The sequence below is a fragment of the Gymnoscopelus braueri genome (assembly GCF_963280865.1).
Source record: "Gymnoscopelus braueri genome assembly, chromosome: 9".
Taxonomy (NCBI): Eukaryota; Metazoa; Chordata; class Actinopteri; order Myctophiformes; family Myctophidae; genus Gymnoscopelus; species Gymnoscopelus braueri.
In genome coordinates this window covers 30,641,546-30,665,831 of record NC_137610.1, presented here as the reverse complement: position 1 = coordinate 30,665,831, position 24,286 = coordinate 30,641,546, and the positions used below count along the sequence as shown (strand labels likewise).

Genomic DNA, 24,286 nt, shown 5'->3' with positions numbered 1-24,286 from the left:
AATACTCCACTGACGCCTGGACGGTTGATGTTGGTCTGGCTGTTTGGTGCCATGCCAGATCTCTAGGTCTACCGTTAGTCAATATGACGAGACACCAGAGGAAGAAAACACTATTTACAATGTTTGTACATCGCCATTAACCCCGTAAGCATCAGGGCCCACATACAACTTTTAAGAACAGTGGTGCTGATCTCTGCTCAATGCTGTGAGCTGTGCCATTCCTTTTTTTTGTAACACAAGCATGAGTTTATAGCATAATACATTTTCCTCGTTTTGATATGGGGGATGAAAAGATTGGATATGTGCCCCAAATAATAAAAAAATATCTCTTTGAAAAATAATGATAATATGAAGGGAATTCCTTTTTGAAACCGATGTGTTAGCATCTAATGGTGGGCTAGCCTGTATTTGAAGATGATTAAAGTGACAACACAGATGTTTTCATGACATTGAAAATTACCTAATAATATATGATGATGAACTAAAGGCCCATGCTGGTTTCAGTGGTTGTTGCTCAATGCCTAAACTAAGACATATTTCACAACTTCCTTCCTAATGATACACTGCATAAATGTCAAGGAAATAATCAGAAACACTCATTTGTGTCAGATCAGCACTACTGTTCAGTGTTATTCCTGATTTACACATGGTTGTGCATCGCGTTGCTAAAGTGTGAGCTTTTAGATCGGATATGTTCAGCGCACACACCGGCACGCAACTAATGTATCAGTCCTTACGTTATGTATGAGGCCTCTGACTGCAACCCTGAAAGCAATTTACACTTTTACACAAATCCACAAAAGGATGTTAAAACTAAGCATCAATATTGAAAGGAGAATATATGCATTGCAATTAATACAAATAATTTATTCAGTTGCATGTATTAAAAAGTTTTAAAATATCATAGATTAGCAGATGAGACTGCAGTTGAATGTCATCCTGAGGGGACATGGATTTCCCCCATCACAAAAATAACTCTTGACAGCTTAAATTAAAGCTCTCTCATCCATATGTATTATTTAATTGGGCAGCAGCAAAATATAAAATGTCGGGAACTTTAACTAATCCTCAGTGAGCGAAAGGGACTCTGCTACACTTGCTCTCTATATTTACATTTTACCCAGTTTCTCTCATGAATAACAAATTCAGCAAACTGACCTGAAAATAATCAGACAAGGTCAGAGGAATGACCTGGCTAATTGGATGCAACACATTAAGCAGCAGAGCCATCATTTGCTGTACTTTCACGCAGTCTATTTCCAATAACCAATTACAGAAAAGGGAGCTGAAATAAAAGCTTTACCAGTTGAGCGGTACAGATGGATGAACAGAAAGGAGAGCGACAACACAGAATTCTCCTCTCCAAAGTGCAGATTTACATGACAATTGGTGATCAATGTAAGCGACTGAATGAAATGATCCTGGAAAACATCTTTGGCTACAATGTTTGGCAATTCAAGAAAAATAACAAGTGAAGAAATTATTTGAAGAGCTGCAGTGAACTGCAGTCCACATGCATCAATGTGCTGACACGGAGATGGAGGGTCAGACCAGTGGAGGGATTGAGAGAGAGAATGGATATAACACACACACACACACACACACACACACACACACACACAATCAAGTAAAAAGGTGTATATTAGTGCAAATGCGAATGGATAAAAAAACCTTTCCAGAACAAAATGAGCATGGTTATGGCATGAGTGAGTGATGGAGAAATAGAAAGAGATAAACTGATAGAGAACGTTATAGAGAAAGAGCAAGAAAGACCCCTCAAACCATGCTCTTAAAATAATAATAATAATAAAAAGCCGGCCGGTTTGTGCTTGTATCTCATCTTCTCATAAAAAACAAACACCTGTAGTACATGCAATTCCTTGCGTCTGAGTGCATGCTCGCATGTCTCCATGCATAACTGTGTCCTTCCGTGTGTGTGTGTGTGTGTGTGTGTGTGTGTGTGTGTGTGTGTGTGTGTGTGTGTGTGTGTGTGTGTGTGTGTGTGTGTGTGTGTGTGTGTGTGTGTGTGTGTGAGGGAGAGATGTACCTGGTGGTGGCTACAGAAGACAGGCCGCAGTACTCATGGGAGATACAGGAAATTAACGTCGCGACAGTACTGTAATGCTGTGGTACGTCTCAGGGCGTGTGTTTGAAGTTTCAAGACGACATCTTGAAATGTGAGTTTTAAAAGCAGCGGAACACATCTCTCTCATTCTCGTTTATGTAAGCTTGTGTGTGCGTATGTGTAAAGCAAAAGTAAACAGCGCCTGGACACACAAATCTCTGCAGCTGCAAATACTGTACCAATCATCTTGGGGATAGTAAGTGTTCCGTTACTGAAGACCTGTGTGGGTGGGTGGGTGGGTGGGTGTGTGTGTGTGTGTGTGTGTGTGTGTGTGTGTGTGTGTGTGTGTGTGTGTGTGTGTGTGTGTGTGTGTGTGTGTGTGTGTGTGTGTGTGTGTGTGTGTGTGTGTGTGTGTGTGTGTGTGTGTGTATTAAGCAAGTAAATCAGATAGGAGAGTTGGGAGAGGGGAGAATAAGTTAAAGGCTCTGATCTGGTTGGTTCTGCAGAGTTCTTGCTGGGTCGTCTTCAGCCCCATGACGTGTGGTCTGGTTGTTCATCTGTTGGACTGGGTTAAATCCAGTTTTATCCCAGGTTTTCCACGGTTTTGGTGGCGAATGTTGTTCAGGCGTCTGATGGGTTCTGTTAAAGGTCTTGGGTTGCTGCCTGGGCTGGTTTGGTTCTTTGACTGTGTTTGGTTCTCACAGGTTTATGACTGAGCCATTCTGTAACAGACCTACTGTGGTTTTTGGAGGGACTGGATTTGAACCTACGTACGTCGTACGTATGGCTGCAGGTTAGCATGGTTGTGTTCCTGGTCGGGCTGGCAGTGCAGGTTGATGGTGTGTGTATGCTGTGGATCAAGCCAGAGATTGGTCGATGACATTCTCAGGGACAGCCATATTACTGTAGCTCCACAAACCTGCTCCATAGCCAGTTACAACTAGTTGACTGCACCGGGTGATTGCTACAAAAGGTGAGGAACTAAACATCTTACCACAGTGACGTTTTGGAAGTTACTGTTACTATATTTTCTGCCATTGCTTCTTAGTGACAGCACTGTTGCACACAAATTACAACTAGGCCAAACCCGCTTAGTGGCTTACTGGAAGGGTCCAGAGAGGGAACGTTATGTGGATGGATTCTTTGTTAGCACTATCCTCCAATACCCAGTGAGCCTGTGGATCATCTCAGTAGCAGTATGGTCCGTTGTATCACCAGTGATAATCCTGCTATTGGTTGGGGCTGGATCAAACGCACCAGCATCATTTGTGGTTATGTAAGTTTGTTGTCTGATCACTGGGTAAAGGTGGTTTCTCTGCCAGGCATGGTAGATGCTGGATGGTTCTACGTTAGCAATGACATCAGGATGGTTTTATATTCAGTAAGCAGTTATACATCTGGGCCATGTAGTCTGTGGTTCTGGTTGGTGACGAAGACCTGTGCCGGGCCTGAAGAAGCTGGTTTCATGTTCGGTGGGCACTAGTACTAGAGTCGGGTCGGGTCTGGCTGACCGTCCGTGGAGCACCGTAGAGGGTCACTGATGCTATGTGGTTATTCTGCATGACCTAAGCGACAGTAACACAGAGAATGTATGTGGTTGAATGGGCTGGAACACGTATACAGTTTGAGGGGTTTTACACATTCTGCCTTTTATTGGATCAAACCACCTCTTATCATCGCTAGCTGTAATATGCGCAATAATGTGTAATTGTGGTTGTGATTTGCTTTGTTTATGTGTGCAGCATTTGAGTCCAAGACAAGTTTCCCCATGGGGACAATAAAGTATATTGTATCGTATCGTATCGCTACTGTGTGTGGAATAGGTTTGTAGGATGCTGCCATATAAAACACACACAGAGAGAAGAACTATTGATTGTCTAACCTCAAAGATCATCCTCTGCAGTCCAAAACAGAAGGTAGAGCCAAAGGGGTTGGTATTGTTGGCTGACGACGACCTGCCGAGTCGACACAACAAAAATGCTCAATCATGTCACAAATCAGACAACAATTTGGTGCAAGATTAAATGGCCATTTTACTAAATTAAAAGTGAACTTGTGCATAAGTATTTTACCTATGTAGGACCACAGGCTTTTCCATGGGGTGTCCCAAAAGTTCCTGGATCTGATCCCACTGAAAAGAAAAAACAGGGCATTCAAGTGACTATGCTGAGGACAGCCGTCTAAATGATTGACAAACTACAAACGACTTGTGATTGGAAGGTCGCTGACTCAAATCAGCAGTTGCTGACTCAAATCCCCAGACAAGAGGAAGCAATCAGGGTTAGGCACTGCAGGTATATGACTAATGTTCTCCTCTCCTCCAATCATACAACAATTTGAACAAAAAAAACTGCCAAGAGCCCAGATCCAAACGTTGACCAGTCTGTTTAGGAAATACACTGTAAATAGAGTCACAAGAATACAGTCTGTGAACAGCCTTGGAAACAGCCAATGACATGCAGGTTGTAGTGGACTGTCAATCAGTTTGTCTCTAAATTTCTTTCCCAGCTGATGAAGCATGTACTGTATATTATTCTCCATTGATCTTATTTCTCTACTGTAGCGCAGGCAATGCTGTTAGAAAGCAGTGACAGAATCCTAATCTACATGATGCTCGTTTCACTTTTACAGTAGCCTGATCTTTATAGTTATTACAGGAGTGGTCATTGGAATTTCTAAAAACACAATTTATGATGAACATTGTAGTCAGACACGATGGCAAGAATCACCATGTGCACTATAAGCCGCGGGACACAAATGTGGAAAAAAGCAGGAGAACAGTGCAACATTAGAAATCAATATAACAAATTGCTCATATTGTGAACTATGAGCTTAAGACTTTAAGATGTTGTAAAGGCCTGCGGAAACAGTTGACTGTCCACCAACACAACAGCAACACAATTTCCTATTCCCCCATGAGTCAGTCAGATCGACCAGAAACCCTGAAAATAAGATCACATCCCTGTGCTTCCTCCCAGTGACTCCCTGAGGCCTAAATGCTTCCAGACAGATGACCAGACACTCCAGAGCCACAGCAAATAGACCACAGCACCACCGCATCCATTTACAATACTGTCTAGTGAGATTTCCTCTCAGCCAATGAGAGGCAATGATTGTGCAGATGATATATCAAGCAGGACAGTTTTGCAAATTGCGAGTATATCCAACCTTGCTGTAGGTGGTTAGGATGCAGTCCTCTGCCTGGGTAACTGCTCCTTCTAAAAGAAAGAACAGAAAGAGAGAGAAGAACATAGACAGATAAATAATGGTCTGAGACACACTAGACGTGAAATGTTGTGGTACTGAGATTGCATGGGCCGCGTGCGCTGCATGCGTAATCATTGGATACCTCATTCTGCATATAAATGCATGTTTAGAACAACCTCACTCACCTTTCTTGAATACTAGCGGAATTTTAAAGTCACATCGATGATATCTGCATTGAATAAGAACATTTATGTTGTCACTACTGTTCATAGAGATTAAAACAAAGAAATACACAAAGAAATGGGCAGAGGAAGAGGCAGATAAAATAGATATTAAATAGATATTTAAGAGAAAGCGCAAAAAGAAAGGGAAATACAGAGAGGCCTTCTTACATGTTGAAGTTGTAATGTCCTGGGTAGTTGGTATGGAGAACAAACTTCTTAACCAGATGAGTGGCAGAGTCAAACAGGATGTCCTGAGAGAGTCACAGATACAAATCAGCCATTCCCCTCCGATAAGCCATTTGTCTGATGTCAAAAGTATTATCTTGGGTCTGAAATAACCCACTATCTGCTCAAATGAATTGTGTAACTTCTACAGATGCCTTTGTTGACCCTGTCAGCCCATGCAGACGAGGTGGATACAGACATGAGTAGCACTATCATATTTCATTGATGTATTTTACTATTTTCTTCTCCCGTGATTTACTTCAGGCTACCATGCCTTTGGATAGCGTTGGCCTATTATTAATATAAGTTTAATTGCTGTATGTACCCACACAACAACACACAATGCGAACAAAATCCTCCACATTCATGTGTGTGAAAGACATAAATATATGCAGACTGAATACACAAAAACATAGTTGCTGAACGACATACCACTCCTAGGGTGAAGTAGTTGAAGAAGTAGTCGTTACATTTGGAAGGAACCTGTTTATGAGGTGACGGAGAATGGATCTTCATCTGAAATAAACAGTAGAAATACCATCTTAATGCACCACGCAGACTGCAAATTTACCTAGGTAAATATGCAGATTCCCCATGGGAATCTGCATATGAATAAACAATGAACAGTTAGTATTAGTACTACTTAATAAGCAATTCATTACAAATAATAAATAAGAGACCCAAAGCATAGCAAAAGTAGGCCTGGAGGGCCTATTGTGTTAAAGTGTGATGTTATTTGTCCTAGGACACAACTTTCGTTGAAGTCTGCCCAAAACATCAACAAATGCAAAACCAGGTGTTGTCTTTATTCTGATAGGAAAGTAGAGACAGGAAACTGAGGACAGAAAGGAGAAGGACATGCAAAAGTCTCCAGACAGAATCAAACCGGGGATGTTGTGATTATTGTTTCTTTTGGAGTCAATAGTATAAATAAATAAATAACAAGGCGAGAACAGATAAGTCTGGACTCTGGAGATAGGTCTGGAGTCCTCCTACCTTATCTTCAGACTTGTAGAAGGCTTTGTGTGGTGAACCCAGGGCACCCAGTACATCCTGACAGGAGTCTCCAAAGTAGATGCTCCTCTCCAGCGATCTCACCTTGGTGTCGGTCATATTGCCAGGACCACAGCCTGCACACATAATAGAGTGCAAGAGAGTACTTATTTAATTATACTTCCTCATACAGGATATTGCAGGACAGAAATGATTGATGAGCTCGTACAATGTACAATAAATTAGCTTTAGTGGTTCAGTAAAAAATAACACAACCCAAATAGATAAGAATATACAGTAGACTACAACAGAAATGAAAGATACAGTACACAGTAGAACAGGAAAGGATAGACTGGAATAGTCTACAGAGGACAGATTAAAATAAAACAGAAAACTACAATATATTGTCAAACTTAATAGAAATGCAGAAAAACATTAAATTAGCTCTTCATCAAAGACTTATAAAAACGCATTGGCCCATATAGTCAGTGTATAAGTGACTGGTACTGCAATGTCCAAATAATGTTTAGTATTACAAAGCTATAAACTGTTTCCTTTGCAGTGGAGAATGGAAATAGACTAATATATCAGAAGCGCCCCCACTAGTGATGTAGTCCCACCTTTCATTTAAACATTTATTCATGAACAGGGTTAACAGACTCCTCTCGCATGATTTGTTGCGCATGTTGCCTCTCTCACACAGCTGATACAGTCCTAGGTTGTTGTCACAGCTTGCCTATCAAATCAAGTACATGCAAAATTGTGTAAACACAAATCTAGAGGCTACAATGAATAGTCTGACAGGGCTGCAGACAGAAATACTGAACATGGACCCCTTAAAAGCTCCAGTGAACTGGACCTCCCCAAATCTGCTTTAATCATCATATCAACGCATGTGCCATCTCTCTCTCCTACGTGAATGAACACACAATTAAACAAACTTACACAGATGGGGAGTTACATAAACATGTTTGCGCACGCAGATACACACATGCGTGCGTGCGCACGCACGCACGCACACACGCACACACACACACACACACACACACACAGACACACACCCCTCGACTTTGAGACAGTATACACACATCAAGGTCAACTACAGTACCTCTTTGCCTCTTATAAAGCAATCTACTCCAACATACTTAAATTTAGTTTGTGTCATGAACACAGTGCACTGTTACACTGCATTTGGTTTCTCAACAGATTCTGTGACCTTCCCTCATTGCAGTTACGGTAATTCACAGAATCTGATTAACCAAATAGGGTGTAACACCGCGAGAGGCGTGGTGTGGTTTTGACAAATAAATTACTCATATCATTTTTTCCCCCCATTATGAAACAGGCATGATCTGTTGTTTTCTTCCTCAATATCTTTGCCCTCTGGGGTTTCCACATGTCTCACTTTGTTGGTGATATCATCCGTTTCCCTGTTTCAACAAGATCTGTTGTTTTCTTCCTCAATATCTTGCCCTCTGGGCTTGCCACACATCTTTGTTGGTGATAACATCTGTTTCAACAATTACAATCACCTGTGCCTTGTTGATCATGATAAATCAGCATTACAGTGTGATGCGTGATGGGCGAACACACTCATTCACAGCCAGACACTATGTTATAGTCCCCCCCCCCCCCTCTACTTTTGTTGTGGGGGACAAAACGTCAACATGGCCAACGCTGTCAGAGGCTTGTAAAGAGTAATAGCAGTGTGCAGCCTGGTGACATACAGTATTTCTACACTTTGAAAGAGTGTGACACACATCAAATGTATACACAGGGAAAGTGCAGTAAAACACAGACTGGAGTTACCTGCTGTGAGAAGGCGGAGTTTGAGCCCCAGAGGCCCCGCCCCATCTCTCAGGACATCCACACACTCTGCATACACGTTACCAAGGAAACAGGCTAACGGCATCACTGGGGCCCTGGAGGGACAACAGAGAAGTGTAGTAGAGATTGTGTGAGTATCTGCGTACTGTATGTGTGTGGTACAGTACATCTTATCTAGCAGTGGGTATGTGCATAATTATGATACCTTGTATCCTGGAGGTTGTTGCCAGTGTAGATGTGCATTCTCTTCACCATGGCCCCATGGGGAATCTGCAGGGAGGCCAAGCCCAGGGCAAAGTTAGGCTGCCAAGGCAAAACAACTGGGAGTAATGCAGCACAATACTGGGGGGGTTTGTTATGCGTATTGCATAACACACACACACACACAGAGACTAAATAGGTTGCTTTATTTTCATATGCACGTCCGATATAGTAGGTGCATGCTTGATTAACTTTCTACCCAGAAATAACAACATAAAATGCACACAGGGTCTCAGTTTCTGTGCTGCCACAAGTTGTGATCCGCAATGAAACACCATGTCAATAAACAACAGAAAGTGAATACTAGTCTGTTGATTTTTTTTATTTTGTTGTTCATTCCTGTGATGCATTTAGTCATCATTCATCCCGTTGAATATCTAGCAAGTAGTCAGCGGGAAGAAGTGAAGCACGTGCATATCGGTTCACCAATGCAAATCAGTGCATCATACAAATTGGTGCATCGAAGAACATTGGTTAACATTAGATGTTGTCTCATTTGACATCAAATGGTGAGTACTAGGTACCCCCAAAAGTAACTGATTTCTATTCTATTAAGGTCTCTATTGATCTCAATGTTAAAATGACTGACAACATAAAAGTTAACTCAAGTTCTAATACTGGTATGACTGACTGCAGGAGAAATGTACCGATTCTGATTTGTATCCTCGACAGCATTGGAAAGGCTGTACATGTTGTCATATTTGGCTCAAATGACCAACAGCCAGTCATCTTGCATGATGATCATGATCAAGCAAACCATGAGTCAAACTGAAGCAAATGTGAGCATAATCAGCAACTGTGCTACAGCATCAGCAATGAGAACAACATACAGCTAGAGCCCCATATTTGGGTCGTGGACCAATTTTTATGGGTCGCGAGTAAATACATTTTCTATTAGTGAAAATAGCAGATCTATAAGTTCACAGCTTGTGAGCTTGTAGATCTGCTATTTTCACTAGTTTGGGTCCCGGGCAAACATCTAATTTCTGTTTTGGGTCTTGAGCTAAAACGTTTGGGAACCACTGAGCTAGAATGAATGAAAGAGATTTCCTTCAGCCAATTCACATATTGCCGCTGTCGGGCAGAAACCTTGTCTCTTCATGTGTCATCTTTTTATGTTTGTTTTTATACCCATACATTTATGCCCTACTTCGTTGTACAAGAGTGTCGTGCAAGAACTGTGAAAATAGCAATTCTACAAGCTCACAACGTGTTACGATGCGGCACGTTGTGAGCATGTAGATCTGCTATTTTCACTATTTTTTTCCCTCTGTATTTTATAAATATTTAACCAATGACAAGTATTAATTAAATTTATTAATTAAAAATGATGTGACATTTTGGACATAAAAAGTTTCCATCCGACAGCTTTGACCTCACTTGATGGACTCCATTACACATCAATGTAATAGTACACCAGAAGTCCACATACCAGCTCTGACAGTGTGATAAGACCGGTTCCGGAAACGGTTCCAAATGGGATGGAACCGATTCCGGTTCCTCAATGTTGGATCCGGTTCTGGATCCCGACCCTAATTGTGAGGCTCCAAGGGCATTCTTTTTTTTTTACTTGGTTGACAGGCAATACAGCACAGTAAGAACACACACCTCGTATTTGGGAGCCTCGTTCCATGAGTCCAGTTGGAAGGAGAAGGACAGGCCCCGGAAGTTGAGATGGAACAACTGCTCTGCAGCGTTGTAAACTAGAGGGACACAGGTACACACACACTCTTATGCTTAATTTATACATGCAGTGTCGCGCACCGGAAATAGCAGATCCACAAGCTCAAGACACGTTGCATTGCAATGCGTTTTGAGGTATAAATTAAGTATTAGAACTGCTCATACACGATAGGCTACACATGGAAAGATCACACAACACACACAAACACTCCCTGCACTGTGTGATACCAAGCTGCAGGAGTGCTTAGTGTGTGTGTGTGTGTGTGTGTGTGTGTGTGTGTGTGTGTGTGTGTGTGTGTGTGTGTGTGTGTGTGTGTGTGTGTGTGCGTGCGTTCTAAGTTACCTCCTGGGTGCGTAGCTCCGAATGACTGGTCCATTTGCTCTATTGTCGGGGCAATGGCCTGAGAGTTGAAATGGACTCCACTGAAACACAATACACACCCAGTTACGATTACAGTCATAAACATTGACAAGGGTTCAGTGGTGTGTTCTACCATGTTACGCTATATACGTAGTGTGACCTGCAGAAAACTTTCGTAGTCAAGCTTAGCCCTCTACTAACCATTTCATCCATTGAAAACACGCTAGCGTATCTCCACGAGCACTCTTATCCCTCCGAAAAAACCTAAAACACACCACTGGTTGTATTGAATTCGTTTATAATCTATGTGGCCATAGCTGGATTGTTCTAATGGACTCATGTATAGGACACTTCAACATGGCTACGTCATTAGTCCAGACTGAGAGCAGCACTATGTGCATGAACTATATGACTTTAGAGTTGACCGAATACTGCCTCTTTTTTTTTTGAATCAACAGTTGATTGTTTTTTCTTAAATCCTCCAATTTATTCATGGTCTGGGGAGGGTGTCGACAATCAAGTGTCTCCTCCGATACACATGGAGTCGCCAGCCGCATCTTTTCAACTGTCAGTGAGGAGTTTCACCGGGAGAGAGCAACACATACAGAGAAACAGTTCTGATCCCTGTTAGTGCATTGACAGAGATCTCCCAACTCGCCCCGGCTTTTTCCATCTTCGAGGAGCACCTGGCCAAGCCGGATGCGCCGCAGAAGATTCAAACCCCTAGTCTCTGTGGTGGTAGGCAGGAACTTTACCCGTGTCACTCGGACACCCCAATGCACACACACACTGACTTAATACACAACTAAACACCTTAATCTAGGACCTAGATGAAGGCTCTTTCTGAAGCCAGTGCAAAACAGTCTAGATTCTAGGCTGTTTTGTATTGGCTGCAGAGTGCAGAACTGCAGATAGAGCCCACATCAGTTTGACACATTTCGCATACTAATGTGGTCAGGCTACGTTCACTCATTAATAAACAGTATGTGTTCTCATGTTCATGCTCATGGTTTGACCACCTTTTAAAGTGGTCTGCCTACTCACCAGTATTTCAGCTTGACTTTGCTCAGGTCATACACTTCAATCACCTGTCAATGACACAGGGAGTTAAGAAACAAGACACATCCTTCCACGCACACAAGCACTTACATTGCATTGCATACATTCTCTTAACCTATTAAGACCTGGAACGCATCTGTGTCACTTTAGGTTTCTTTGGCTATTCAAAAATAGCAGATATACAAGCTCATAGCGCGGCACCGAGTGCCGCGCTATGAGCTTGTAGATCTGCTATTTCTGAAAAATTTAACTGTTAGGATTTAGAAAACATTTTAAAGAATCGCCTCAGGTCTTAATGGGTTAACCAATTGAACCCTAACCATAACAGAGATACATGCCTAATCTTCCTAATCCTAATCTTGTCAAAAGACTAATTATTGTAGGTAGACAAAGTGTCCTCAATCAAGTGTTTTGATGTTCAAAATGTGGTCACACGTGCATGCAAGCATGCACGTGCGCGCGCACACACACACACACACACACACACACACACACACACACACACACAGAGAAAGCTAAATGTTTGGAACAGGGATGAGGCACCAGTGCTGCCTGCTGAATGATTGTAAAAGCCTTAAACACACCAAGCCAACTTGAAGGAACTAACGGGGACTGTATAGCTCACTTGCATCACCTCATAACTCCCTATACCAGGAGGTGGCAATAGTCCAATGCAACAAGACGAGCCAAGCCGCACACGTGCTCTGTTGCTTCAGTACAGACGCTGGTGCAGTGCCGCCCTTTTCAGTGGCACAAGATCCATATAGGTCATCAGTTTGTGATTTATTTTGTCCTCCCTTTTCGGTACTGAGTTCTCTATAGGCCTCCACATGAATAAAAAGCATTCAAATGCTACCATGGCAACACATCTGCAGTGTGTTGAATATTTTATTATACTGATGGCCAATATCATATAGATTTTTTTTTTTTAAATATAGGAATCGTTAAAGGGAACCATTAAGGAATCAGACCGTTAAGAGGGAATCATTAACCCATTAAAGCATCCGTGTCATTTTAGATTTTAGCGTTGGCTATTCAAAAATAGCAGATATACAAGCTTTGTTTATTCGTGCCACGCTGCGAGCTTCTGCTTGTACATCTGCTATTTTTGAACATTTGTCAAAAATCTTGAAAGTATTTGAAAAATCTTTTTTTACACAAATCTTCTCTTCTGGGGGTCCCTGGCACATAACATTTCCGTGATCAAATACATATCATTTTGGGGGTCGTTAGCACGAACAAGTTTGAGAACTACTGATTTAGAAGGTATTTGTAGAATTACATTCTGTTTTTGAATTTTTTTATTAAAAAATATATAAAAATTGACCCAAAAGAATTTCGCAAGGAACCGGCATCATTAAATTCCTAAAGGATCCCAACCTTGTCACGTAGGCTAATCATTATGCTCATTTATTAATCCGATGGTGACACCCGCCGAATATAGACGATCTACAGGCTCACAACATGTCGTGATACTGTTTTCAATCCAGCTGGTGTTGTCATATTATCTTCAGGACACAGACATTAATGCAAATTTTATAGAAAAACTGTGCATGGCGAACCGTACGGTTCGGTTTTAAACCGAGAACCACTGTACCCCTACTACTATATACTGTGTTATTACACCACTGTTAGTGTTGGTATAAAAATAATTCTTACAGAGCTGGCCTCTCCTGAACCATGCTGATCTTGGTCTTCAAATCGTCAGTTATTAATTCCAGATAGCCATTTTGTTTCAAGTAACTATTGTGTGTGTGCAATCTTTTATTTTCTGACGTTTCTCTTCTCATACTCGGCTCAGGCTGAACCGCCAAACAAAGAGCTCTCTCCATACAGACTCTCTCCGATGCCGATTCGACATGCTCACTCGGGTCAGTGCCAATGACACGGTACACACCGCAAAAACTACAGCCGATTGTCGGTCAGTGTCAGCTTGGTGCGTCAGGGCCTTAAGGGGAACAGTTCCATGCTCTTGCCATGATTATAACAACTGGAGTTCCCACCTATCCAAGCCAAATAATAGTCACAACACACCAGATGACAATGTATCTTATATGTACAGTATATGTAGTTCTAATCACCTTGAGTCTCTGGTTGGCAGCGTCAAACAGCAGTTTAATTCCATCCTGAGTCAAGTTCAGTATGAGGTCATGACTAAGTGGCATCTGGAAGGGAGATGAATTGAAGAGACTAAGTTCAGATGGACCAACACCCCCCCCAACATATGCAATATAAGAAGCAACTACATGTATATTTTTGGCCTTGGTGCATGCATAGTGCATACACACTTTCCACATAGCATAGATCTCACACGCTGAACAAGACACTACATAGCCCAACTGCAGTGTAAGAAAAGACAAATGGGTGGCACATTGGCATCTGTACAATAATCAATCACAGAGTTACGGTATAGCATGCAAATGGAACAGACTGACACAGGGATTTGTATGCTAAAAAGGCTCCCTGTCGTTTATTCTGAAATGAGTCCTTTGTTTTCCTCCCGGACAGATTGTTACTCCTTCCACATAGTGTGAATGGGTGTGTGTATGCGGCAGTGGATGTGAGTGAATGAGGGAATGTTAAAGAGACAGCAGGATGGTGCGTTTGATCATGATCTCACCTGTTCACTGTAAAGCACCTGGACATTTTTGATGATGCGGCAGTGTTTCTGCAGAATGGAGATGGCCTGGGCCAATGGCATCCCTGAGAACATAGAGTACAGACACATCGTAAGTACGATGCCTGCATGCACAATGCACATATACATAGCTACACACACAGAGTTTGGTAATGGCTCAATTAATCTGTGGACTAGATGGACACAGGGATGGATTGATCTGCCAATTAGTCATTTCCTAAAATAACAATATTTCCCCCACAAAAATCATGTTTTTTGTAACCACTTAAACCTCAGCATTCGTATTCTGGGGAAAGCTTTTGCAGAAAATAGCTAGATCGACAAGCGAAAGCTTTCCCCAAAATAACAGAAAAGAGGCTAGTACAGAGCCCCGAGGGACTCTGGTCTGTCAACCATATAGGGTTTAAGTGGTTAAACAAAGACCATGTGAACTACTGTCCTGTCCTGGAAGGGCTGCTTCTAATGATTTCCATAATTTAAAGATTTAACACTCACCTAAAGCAAATTCCCATTGTTCATTTCCTAGAGATCTCTCAGGGACCACCTCCAGATCCAGCATTGGCGAGTAATGGGTGTCAGCTCACCTCAGTACACAACGGGACCCTGAGGGACCCTTTCGCTCTAGTCACAACAAGTCCAGATATCCGCCTTAACCCAAAGCCCCTATAAGTGATTACTTTAGGTACAGACCTACCTAATTCATGAAACCGACAAAAAAAAAAAGCTACTCAACAAGTACAGTAAAAATGACTAGTTTGTCCCCAGCCCTATAGTCAGGCTTTGACATAAAAAAAAAAGGGTCCAGAAATAGTGATAAGATGATGCCCACAATAACACCCAGAGGTGATGTAACTATGGCTAGCTATTGATGCATCAGTTATTGTGACCCTCTGTCAAGGCTGTGACAGCTTGCACAAGAACAGGTTACGCAACTTGTCAGCTGTCAAATAAAAACTTACAAACAACGCACACAAAGCCAACTGTGGCTCCTGGTATTGCTTGTGTTGTGTGCTTTTTAAAATCAACACGAAACCTCCTAAAAAAATCGAACAGCAGCTAGACAGACAGCTGGCGTGTCAAGCAGCCAGAGAAGGTCTCTCTGCTGCACGACCGATCCAATGTCGAGTTACACAGTCCTTGTCGCTTCCAACAGGTCCAAACAGCGACACTTGATCGAGCCCCCAAGCACAAACGGAATGACACAAATTAAAACCAAACGGTCATAAATAACAACACTGCTAAAACCTAAACTGACCCGTTCCAGCCTTCGCCGCTAGTTGTCGTGCTACCGTCAGATTATGAAACCCATCAAATCCTGTCAACAAGATTCTCTCACACAACGCCGAGTGGTTATAGCTATAGCTCCTACCGTACGCTTTACGGTAACAATACGTAACATTTAGGTACAAATATAAATAAATTACACGTAGAAAAAACAACAGTAAAACAGTGCGAAGTGTTGCGCTCCACACGGGCAGGACATAAACAAAGAGAGCAAAGATACACAAGCCCGTCTGGCTGTTTTTTCTTTCTTCCTTCCAACGGAGACGTTATACTGACGCGATTTTCTCTCTCTGTGTCGCGATGAATGTTCACGATGCGTCGCCGTTACTTGTCGCTCAACAACGTCGCCCCGGGTCGATCATTTAAATGTTCCACTGCGTGTCTTTGCTGGCTGAGTCACAGAACGCCTGTAACGCCAGGAACACAGAGAGAAGAGAAGCAACACACAACAACTTCAAGCATCAACAACAGAGTCTCACAGCCGGATCAGCTGATCATTCAACTTCCTGTGTGAGCGACGTTGACGTGATGACGTGTGGCTGCTCTGTCAGCTGACGCTCCTTGTGGCGCGTCTGACTTTTGTCTTTAACTGGCAAAATGTACTGTTTGGCTTCAATAATCAATAATAATAGTAATAAGAAGACAAATGAGGTATTCATAATTTATTTGATCATTAATCTTGCTAAATTTCATAAACATAAATCCAAATTTAGACCAAACCCTCTTTCATTGTATTTGAGATTGAAGCCAAGCAGTACATTAAACAATTTATGACTCAAAAATTAAGAAAGCTCCTACAGTTCTTCTGTGTTCACTCTTTCATGTTTTCTGTTAGTAAATCTCCCTCGCTCTGATGTTGTTGTGTTGATGTTTTAATCACTTCTTTGTTTGTGTTTGTGTTTGTTGTTGTAGTATTGTATTGTATTGTATTGTAATGTCATTGTGGGAGCAGATATCTGAAAATGTATAGCTTGTGTATTGCGAGAATTATTGTGAGAGTTTTGAAATAATAAGGACTATAGTAGATGTGTATTTTCCATATTTTCCAGTGTTTGGTTAACTATTTTGATAGTATTAGAACTGTGCATGATGCAACTGTGCTTAATCGTCAAGTTGGATCCAGGAAAGCAAAACTGGGCCAGCTAACAGGTAAAAGGAACGAAATTGAGCATTTGATGGATGATGATGGTAACCTGGAAGTTATCAAGACTAAGCTAAAGGTGGAGTTCAAGCTATTGTTTGATGACCTTTGTGAGCTGAATATTTCAGTCATGCGGATGTTTGAGCAAAATTCATATCCGGAACAGGCCATGATTGATGATCAGCACACTTGGTTTGAGCCTAAGTCTAATTCATGTAATGAGTTCACCAAGAAAGTTGATTTGTGGATGACAGAAGTCCATCAACGCAGATCTCAAGCTAGAGCTTATGATGCGGAGATAACACCGGCAGACAGTATCTCCAGAGTGTCATCTAAGGGGAAGTCCAAGTCAGTCTCTGGAAGTTCTCATTCTTCTACAGCCAGCACTATACGCTTAAAGGCTGAAATGGAGAAGGCTGCATTATTGGCTGAAGTAGCAGCATTTAAGGAAAGCCAATGCTTGGAGGCTCAGGAAGCCCAACTTAAGGCTCAAAGGGAAGGGCATGAGGTACAAACAAAGTTGGCAATTGCCGATGCCAAACTTAATGTTATACAGCAATTTGAAGGTTCACAAGTCTCTTCTACCAAGTCAGGTGATCGTAGGAATACCAAGTCAGGTGATGGTATGAATTCCTACTTAGCGTCGAATAAGGCCCAGCAAATTAAGAAAGAGGAGATGCACATCCAGAATGATGTTAAACCATCTCCTATGCATGGTAATGTGAATATTAACCAGCAAGTGGACAACAGCCATGATCACAATAGCAGACCACTCCCTTCTGGTGTAGCTCAGACTGAGAGTATCTCAGGAACTTTGTACACAGTCATGCAGCGTCAGAACGATATCACTGAATTCCTAGTGAAGCAGCAGATATCAGCCACTCTACCTCGACAGAGCATACCAATATTCAAAGGGGATCCTTTGGAGTATACACTATTCATCCGAGCATTTGAACACAGTGTGGAGCGTAAGACAGACAATTGCAAGGATCGGCTGTACTTTTTAGAACAATATACCACTGCACAGCCCAGAGACTTGATTCGAAGCTGTCTCCACCTGGAACCAAGTCAGGGGTATTCTGGAAGGGAGATGAATTGAAGAGACTAAGTTCAGATGGACCAACACCCCCCCCAACATATGCAATATAAGAAGCAACTACATGTATATTTTTGGCCTTGGTGCATGCATAGTGCATACACACTTTCCACATAGCATAGATCTCACACGCTGAACAAGACACTACATAGCCCAACTGCAGTGTAAGAAAAGACAAATGGGTGGCACATTGGCATCTGTACAATAATCAATCACAGAGTTACGGTATAGCATGCAAATGGAACAGACTGACACAGGGAATTGTATGCTAAAAAGGCTCCCTGTCGTTTATTCTGAAATGAGTCCTTTGTTTTCCTCCCGGACAGATTGTTACTCCTTCCACATAGTGTGAATGGGTGTGTGTATGCGGCAGTGGATGTGAGTGAATGAGGGAATGTTAAAGAGACAGCAGGATGGTGCGTTTGATCATGATCTCACCTGTTCACTGTAAAGCACCTGGACATTTTTGATGATGCGGCAGTGTTTCTGCAGAATGGAGATGGCCTGGGCCAATGGCATCCCTGAGAACATAGAGTACAGACACATCGTAAGTACGATGCCTGCATGCACAATGCACATATACATAGCTACACACACAGAGTTTGGTAATGGCTCAATGAATCTGTGGACTAGATGGACACAGGGATGGATTGATCTGCCAATTAGTCATTTCCTAAAATAACAATATTTCCAGACTGAGAGTATCTCAGGAACTTTGTACACAGTCATGCAGCGTCAGAACGATATCACTTAATTCCTAGTGAAGCAGCAGATATCAGCCACTCTACCTCGACAGAGCATACCAATATTCAAAGGGGATCCTTTGGAGTATACACTATTCATCCGAGCATTTGAACACAGTGTGGAGAGTAAGACAGACAATTGCAAGGATCGGCTGTACTTTTTAGAACAATATACCACTGCACAGCCCAGAGACTTGATTCGAAGCTGTCTCCACCTGGAACCAAGTCAGGGGTATTTGAAAGCAAGGAAGCTCTTGAAAGAACATTTTGGAGATGAATATAAGATATCAGTGGCGTACATAAACAAGGTGCTGGATTGGTCAACAATCAAGTCAGAGGACAGCAAGGCACTGAACTCATTTTCACTCTTTCTGACAGGGTGCTGTAATGCCATGTCAGACATGGAATACATGGAGGAGCTCGATAATGCAGCCAGTATGCACGCTATCCTTACCAAGATACCTTATAAGCTAAGGGAGAGATTTAGGAGCACAGCCTATGACATTCAGGAAAAACAACAACGTAGAGCCAAATTCAAAGATCTTGTTGAGTTTGTTAACAGGCAAGCAAAGGTTGCATCACACCCACTGTTTGGGGACATCAAAGACACACCACCTCATACAGAGGACAAGGAAAGCCTCAGGGTGATTCAAAGTCACAAAAGAAAGAGATGAGTGGCAACAATAAAAGTTTCACCACAGCTGTTACCCCAGTGGACCGCCAAACAAAAGGCACAAAGCCTAAGCCAGCTAATAAAGGTACAGTCAGTCCTGTCAATGCACATAAAAAACCCTGTCTATTCTGCCAGGCAGACCACAGCTTGGAGCAATGCAAGAAGATAAGAAGATCGCTTCACAAGGAGAAAATAGCATTTCTTAAAGGTAAAGGACTGTGCTTTAGTTGTCTTAAACAGGGGCATATGAGCAATTCTTGTGAAGAAAAATTGTGCTGTGAGTTATGCGAATTCACGCATCCCACTCTACTATATATGAAGCGCAAAGACAACATTAAGGAAGCCTGTTCTAAGAACCAATCTCAAGATGGTGATGAAAAACAATCAGACACCAGTGGTGTCAGTGATGCTGAAAGGGAGACTTGTGCTAGCACTGGGGCCGGAGACAGGGATAGCATTCTGCCAATTGTGCCAGTTCAAGTGAAGGCCAAAAAGGGAAATAAGGTGGTAACTACCTATGCTTTCCTTGACCAGGGCAGCACTGCGACATTCTGCACTGAAGAGCTAATGAATAAGCTCAACGTCAAGGGAAGGAACAGTGAAATCCTCCTTACAACCATGGGTCAACAAAAGATCATCAAAAGTCATGTGGTGCCAGGTTTGGAAATTAGCAGTCTGGAAGATAATAATTTCTTGGCGCTGCCAGATGTTTTCTCTCATAAGTCTATTCCTGCGAGCAAAGAGAACATACCACTGCAAAGGGATGTGGACAGGTGGCCACACCTGAAACTAGTACGAATACCACACATTGATAAGGAAATAGGTCTGCTGATTGGAGTCAATGTAGCAGAGGTCATGGAGCCATGCCAACTCATCAAAAGTATGAATGGCGGACCCTATGCAGTGAGAACCATGCTGGGATGGACAGTCAATGGACCCCTGGGAGAGAACAGTGGCAAAGGAAGTAGAAATGGACTGACACATGTCAGAACAAACCGAACATCAGTAACCAAGCTTGATGAACTGTGGAAACAAGACTTCCCAGAGTGTGGGCAAGAGGAGGACCAGATGGTAAGGTTGAGGGAAGACCTCCAATGTATGGATCTGGTTTCAAAGTCAGCCAAGCTAGTGGACAGCATTGATCGGCCACTAAGGAACAGAGAGATAAAAATGTCTGACCACTCTGTGTCAGCAGAAACCACTGCAGTCAAAGGTGCTGTGTCAGAGACAAACAAGGAAACGTCATCGGAGGCACATCCCTCCCCACATGGAAAGGGGGAAGGAGAGAGACGCCAAGCAAAGATGCTCAAAGACGACATTATCCAGAACGTAGATTCTGCTGAGGTCCAGGCTCTCAAAGATTGGGATCCCTTAAACAAAGACGTCAACGTTCTCAAGCAAGATACTAGTCAGGTGTTGGATTCTGTCGATGATCTAAGGCCAACAGAAGCCACAGGCCAGAAACCTGAAGCACCAAGTAGCCAGTTAGTTGAGACTAGTAAAACAAAGGAGGATAAACCAACTAAGGAGACTGGGGCCACTACGGTGACATCCAGAAATGAAAGAAATGGCAAAACATCAGAGAGACTGTCCCAAATAAGGTACACTGGCACCCCACTGAAGAGGGGTGACACCACAAAGGACAAAGGAGACTGTCGAAGCCCAGAACGATCTAGCAGAGTGTCAGGGACCGAGTTGGTCGGAAGGAGAGACACAGGGTAACCTTTGTGGGTTTTAAAATATTGTTCTATTTTTTATTTATTTTTCCTTCTTTTCTTTCGTTGCAAATAATGATTTAACAGATAACAAAAACTAGAAAAAGTGCTCCTCGGAGCACAGGTCTCCGCCAGGTCAGGTAGGTTATTGTGGGCCAACAATGTTGGGAATTTGCCAATCAGGATGGAATATGAAAAATCGGACAGAACCATCTTGATCACTTGACTATAGAGATAATGGGTACCGATTTGCATGATGATTGGAAAACATTTGTAGGAGTAATACAACAAAGAAAAGTTTTGAAAAAATCGGCCTCCTGGTGGCGCTATAATAGGGCAATGTTAAAGGGTGGCATTTGTTCTTCAACTTAGTGCGAATGTGCTTGTAAAGTGTCACCTCAATCGGACGCTGCGTTCATGATTTGTGGCATTTTGTTCAAAACGGGCCACTTCTGCAAACTTTCGATGTCATTGTTAGCCAATCAGGATGAAATATGAAAAATCAAACAGTTCCATCTTGATCACATGACTATAGAGATCATGTGTACCGATTTGTGTGAAATTTGGATAAAATGTGAAGGCTTAATATCCAAAAATGTGTTTTACATAAGTCGGCCTCTTGGTGGCGCTATAAAAGGCAAATGTGAAAAATGCAGGGCGAATGTCTTTCCTTGGCCTCTAGGGAGTGTGCGTGAAAAGTTTCACGCAGATCGGTGCAGTTATAGTTAAAAACACAAATCAGCCACCACAATTACAGCGCCACCATGAGGCTGATGTGAAAAATGGCAGGTGGCATTTCTTCCTCGGCCTAGTGGGAATGTGTTTGTGAAATTTTACGGAAATCACAAGCTGCGTTTATGATTTGAGGCATTTTGTTCAAAACGGACCAATCCTGCAAATTTTGGAAGGCAACCTTAGCCAATGAGGATGGAATATGGGGAATAGGACAGATCCGTGTTGATCACATGACTATAGAGATACTGTGTACCGATTTGCATGACGTTTGGATAAAATCTGTAGGAGTAATGTAAAAAAAATGGGTTTTGAACAAATCGGCCTCCAGGTGGCGCTATAACAGACCCATGTGAAATTGAGGCAGAGGTTCTGAATTGGCATCCAGGGAGTGTGTGCGCACAGTTTCGGAGTGACCGGGCCAACGGTGCCGGAGATTTGGTGCTAACACACAGACAGGACACACGGACGGACAGACACACGGACGGACACACGGACGGACACACGGACGGACAGGGGCGAAAACATACTCTCTCGCCATGCCTTTCGGCCTGGCGGAGACAATAAAGGTGTTCAAAATAAACAAATCAAAACTAAATAACTAAACAGAAAAACAGGACTGAACAACACAACTAAACTGAAAACTGAACTAACCAGACTGACACAGGAGGTGGACATATATAGGGACGGGTCAGACCACTGTTAATACCAAAGGGGGAAAAGACAAAGACTACCATTGACACACTCTAAGAACCCCTGCCCCACCCCATAGTGCAGAGGGAATGTGGTGCAGTCCAATTGTCCAGATTAGCTGCAGATCTGGAGCAGCTGATCCCCATTCCTTTGGCCAGCCCATAATGTCCATTTATGTCAGCAGCCTCCCACAGAACTGGTATCTCAAAGAAAACTCATAAACTCATAGGAAACTACTAAACAAATACATTATGTAATTTCAACTGGTTAATAATGAACAACTGAAAATAAACACTCTAAATATATAAACCAAAAGGAAGAGTTACCATACATTATAGTCTATGTGTGGCTGCTGAGTCAGCCATCACACACTGACACTCCCCCCCTTCGGAGCTCTCGCTGAAACAGCGAGAGATAATCTGAAGTTACGTTGAGTTTGCCGGGTATGTGCTGCACTTTAAAGCGGAAAGGTTGCATGGCCAGGTACCACCTTGTGATGCGGCGGCCATTGGTGTCCTTCATCAGCTGCATCCACTGGAGGGCTTTATGGTCAGTCTGGAATCCCCTCACACTTCACGCTTCTCACTTCATGCTTCACATTTCACGTTTCTCGCTTCACGTCGTTTCACGTCCCTCACGTCCATCACGTCCCTCACGTACATCACGTCCCTCGCGTCCATCATGTAAGAGACGACACAAGCCATTTACCAGGTCAGCAGCCTCACACCAACAACCCCTCTCACAACACACTTGACACTACCAGTGTGGTGTGAGAATCCACAGGTTGGCCACCTCCATGCTGAGGTAGTGACGTCTGGAGAACCCTCTGGAGACACTGTTTCTTCGGCCTGTCGATCAGGTTCATCACCTGCCATGTGGGCCTGAACAATACCAGCCAAGTCTGGCAGTGTTGGCGCTTGGCTGATCTCCCCAGTGTCCCCTCCAGTGGATCCAGAGTCTGGACTATCCTCCTCCTCCTCCTGTATTGGTCTTGGTGGTCGTCTTCCTCCTCTGCCACGATTCATGGCTCATCAGGGTTTGGAAAAAATGTATTGAAAAAATAAATAAACCTGTGCTCTCCACCGTTATCCCACCACTGCCACCATCTGTCAGGGACCGAGTTGGTCGGAAGGAGACACAGGGAAACTGGGTTGTTGATTTAAAATAATATTCATTTTTTTGTATTTATTTTTCTTTCTTTTTGTGTTTCATTTCAAAATAATGATTTAACAGATAACAAACAATAAAGGTGCTCAAAATAAACAAATCAAAACTAAATAACTAAACAGGAAAAACAGGACTGAACAACACAACTGAAAACTGAACAAACCAGAATGACACAGGAGGTGGACATATATAGGGACGGGTCAGACCACTGTTAATACAAAAGGGGGAAAAGACAAAGACTACCATGGACACACACTCTAAGAACCCCTGCCCCACCCCATAGTGCAGAGGGACTGTGGTGCAGTCCAATTTCTCCAGATTAGCTGTAGATCTGGAGCAGCTGATCCCCATTGCTTTGGCCAGCCCATCATGTCCATATATGTCAGTCAGCAACCTCCCACAGCACTGGTAACTCAAAGAAAACTCAGTCTAATCAAATGCAAATAAAATCATAGAAAAACAAACAATAAATTATGTCATTTCAACTTGTTAATAATGT

At 42.7% G+C, this 24,286-nt stretch overlaps 1 protein-coding gene across 2 annotated transcripts; it reads right to left on the bottom strand.

Moving 5' to 3' along the window:
- Positions 1-846: 846 nt before the first annotated feature.
- phaf1 (phagosome assembly factor 1) lies at positions 847-16,280 on the bottom strand. Of its 2 annotated transcripts, none has more exons than XM_080437968.1 (16): positions 15,039-16,280; positions 14,526-14,608; positions 13,987-14,070; positions 11,891-11,934; positions 10,829-10,908; positions 10,411-10,505; positions 8,747-8,844; positions 8,524-8,636; positions 6,718-6,851; positions 6,154-6,237; positions 5,665-5,747; positions 5,458-5,501; positions 5,234-5,283; positions 4,138-4,196; positions 3,948-4,020; positions 847-3,630 (listed from the first exon to the last, which is right to left on the bottom strand). In XM_080437968.1, the coding sequence occupies exons 1-16, from the start codon at positions 15,100-15,102 to the stop codon at positions 3,529-3,531; spliced, it is 1,290 nt and encodes a 429-aa protein (XP_080294094.1). In that variant the 5' UTR covers positions 15,103-16,280; the 3' UTR covers positions 847-3,528. The 2 variants fall into 2 exon arrangements, with proteins under 2 accessions (XP_080294094.1, XP_080294095.1); XM_080437969.1 differs by having other exon boundaries at positions 8,747-8,811.
- Between the last annotated feature and the right edge of the window lie 8,006 nt (positions 16,281-24,286).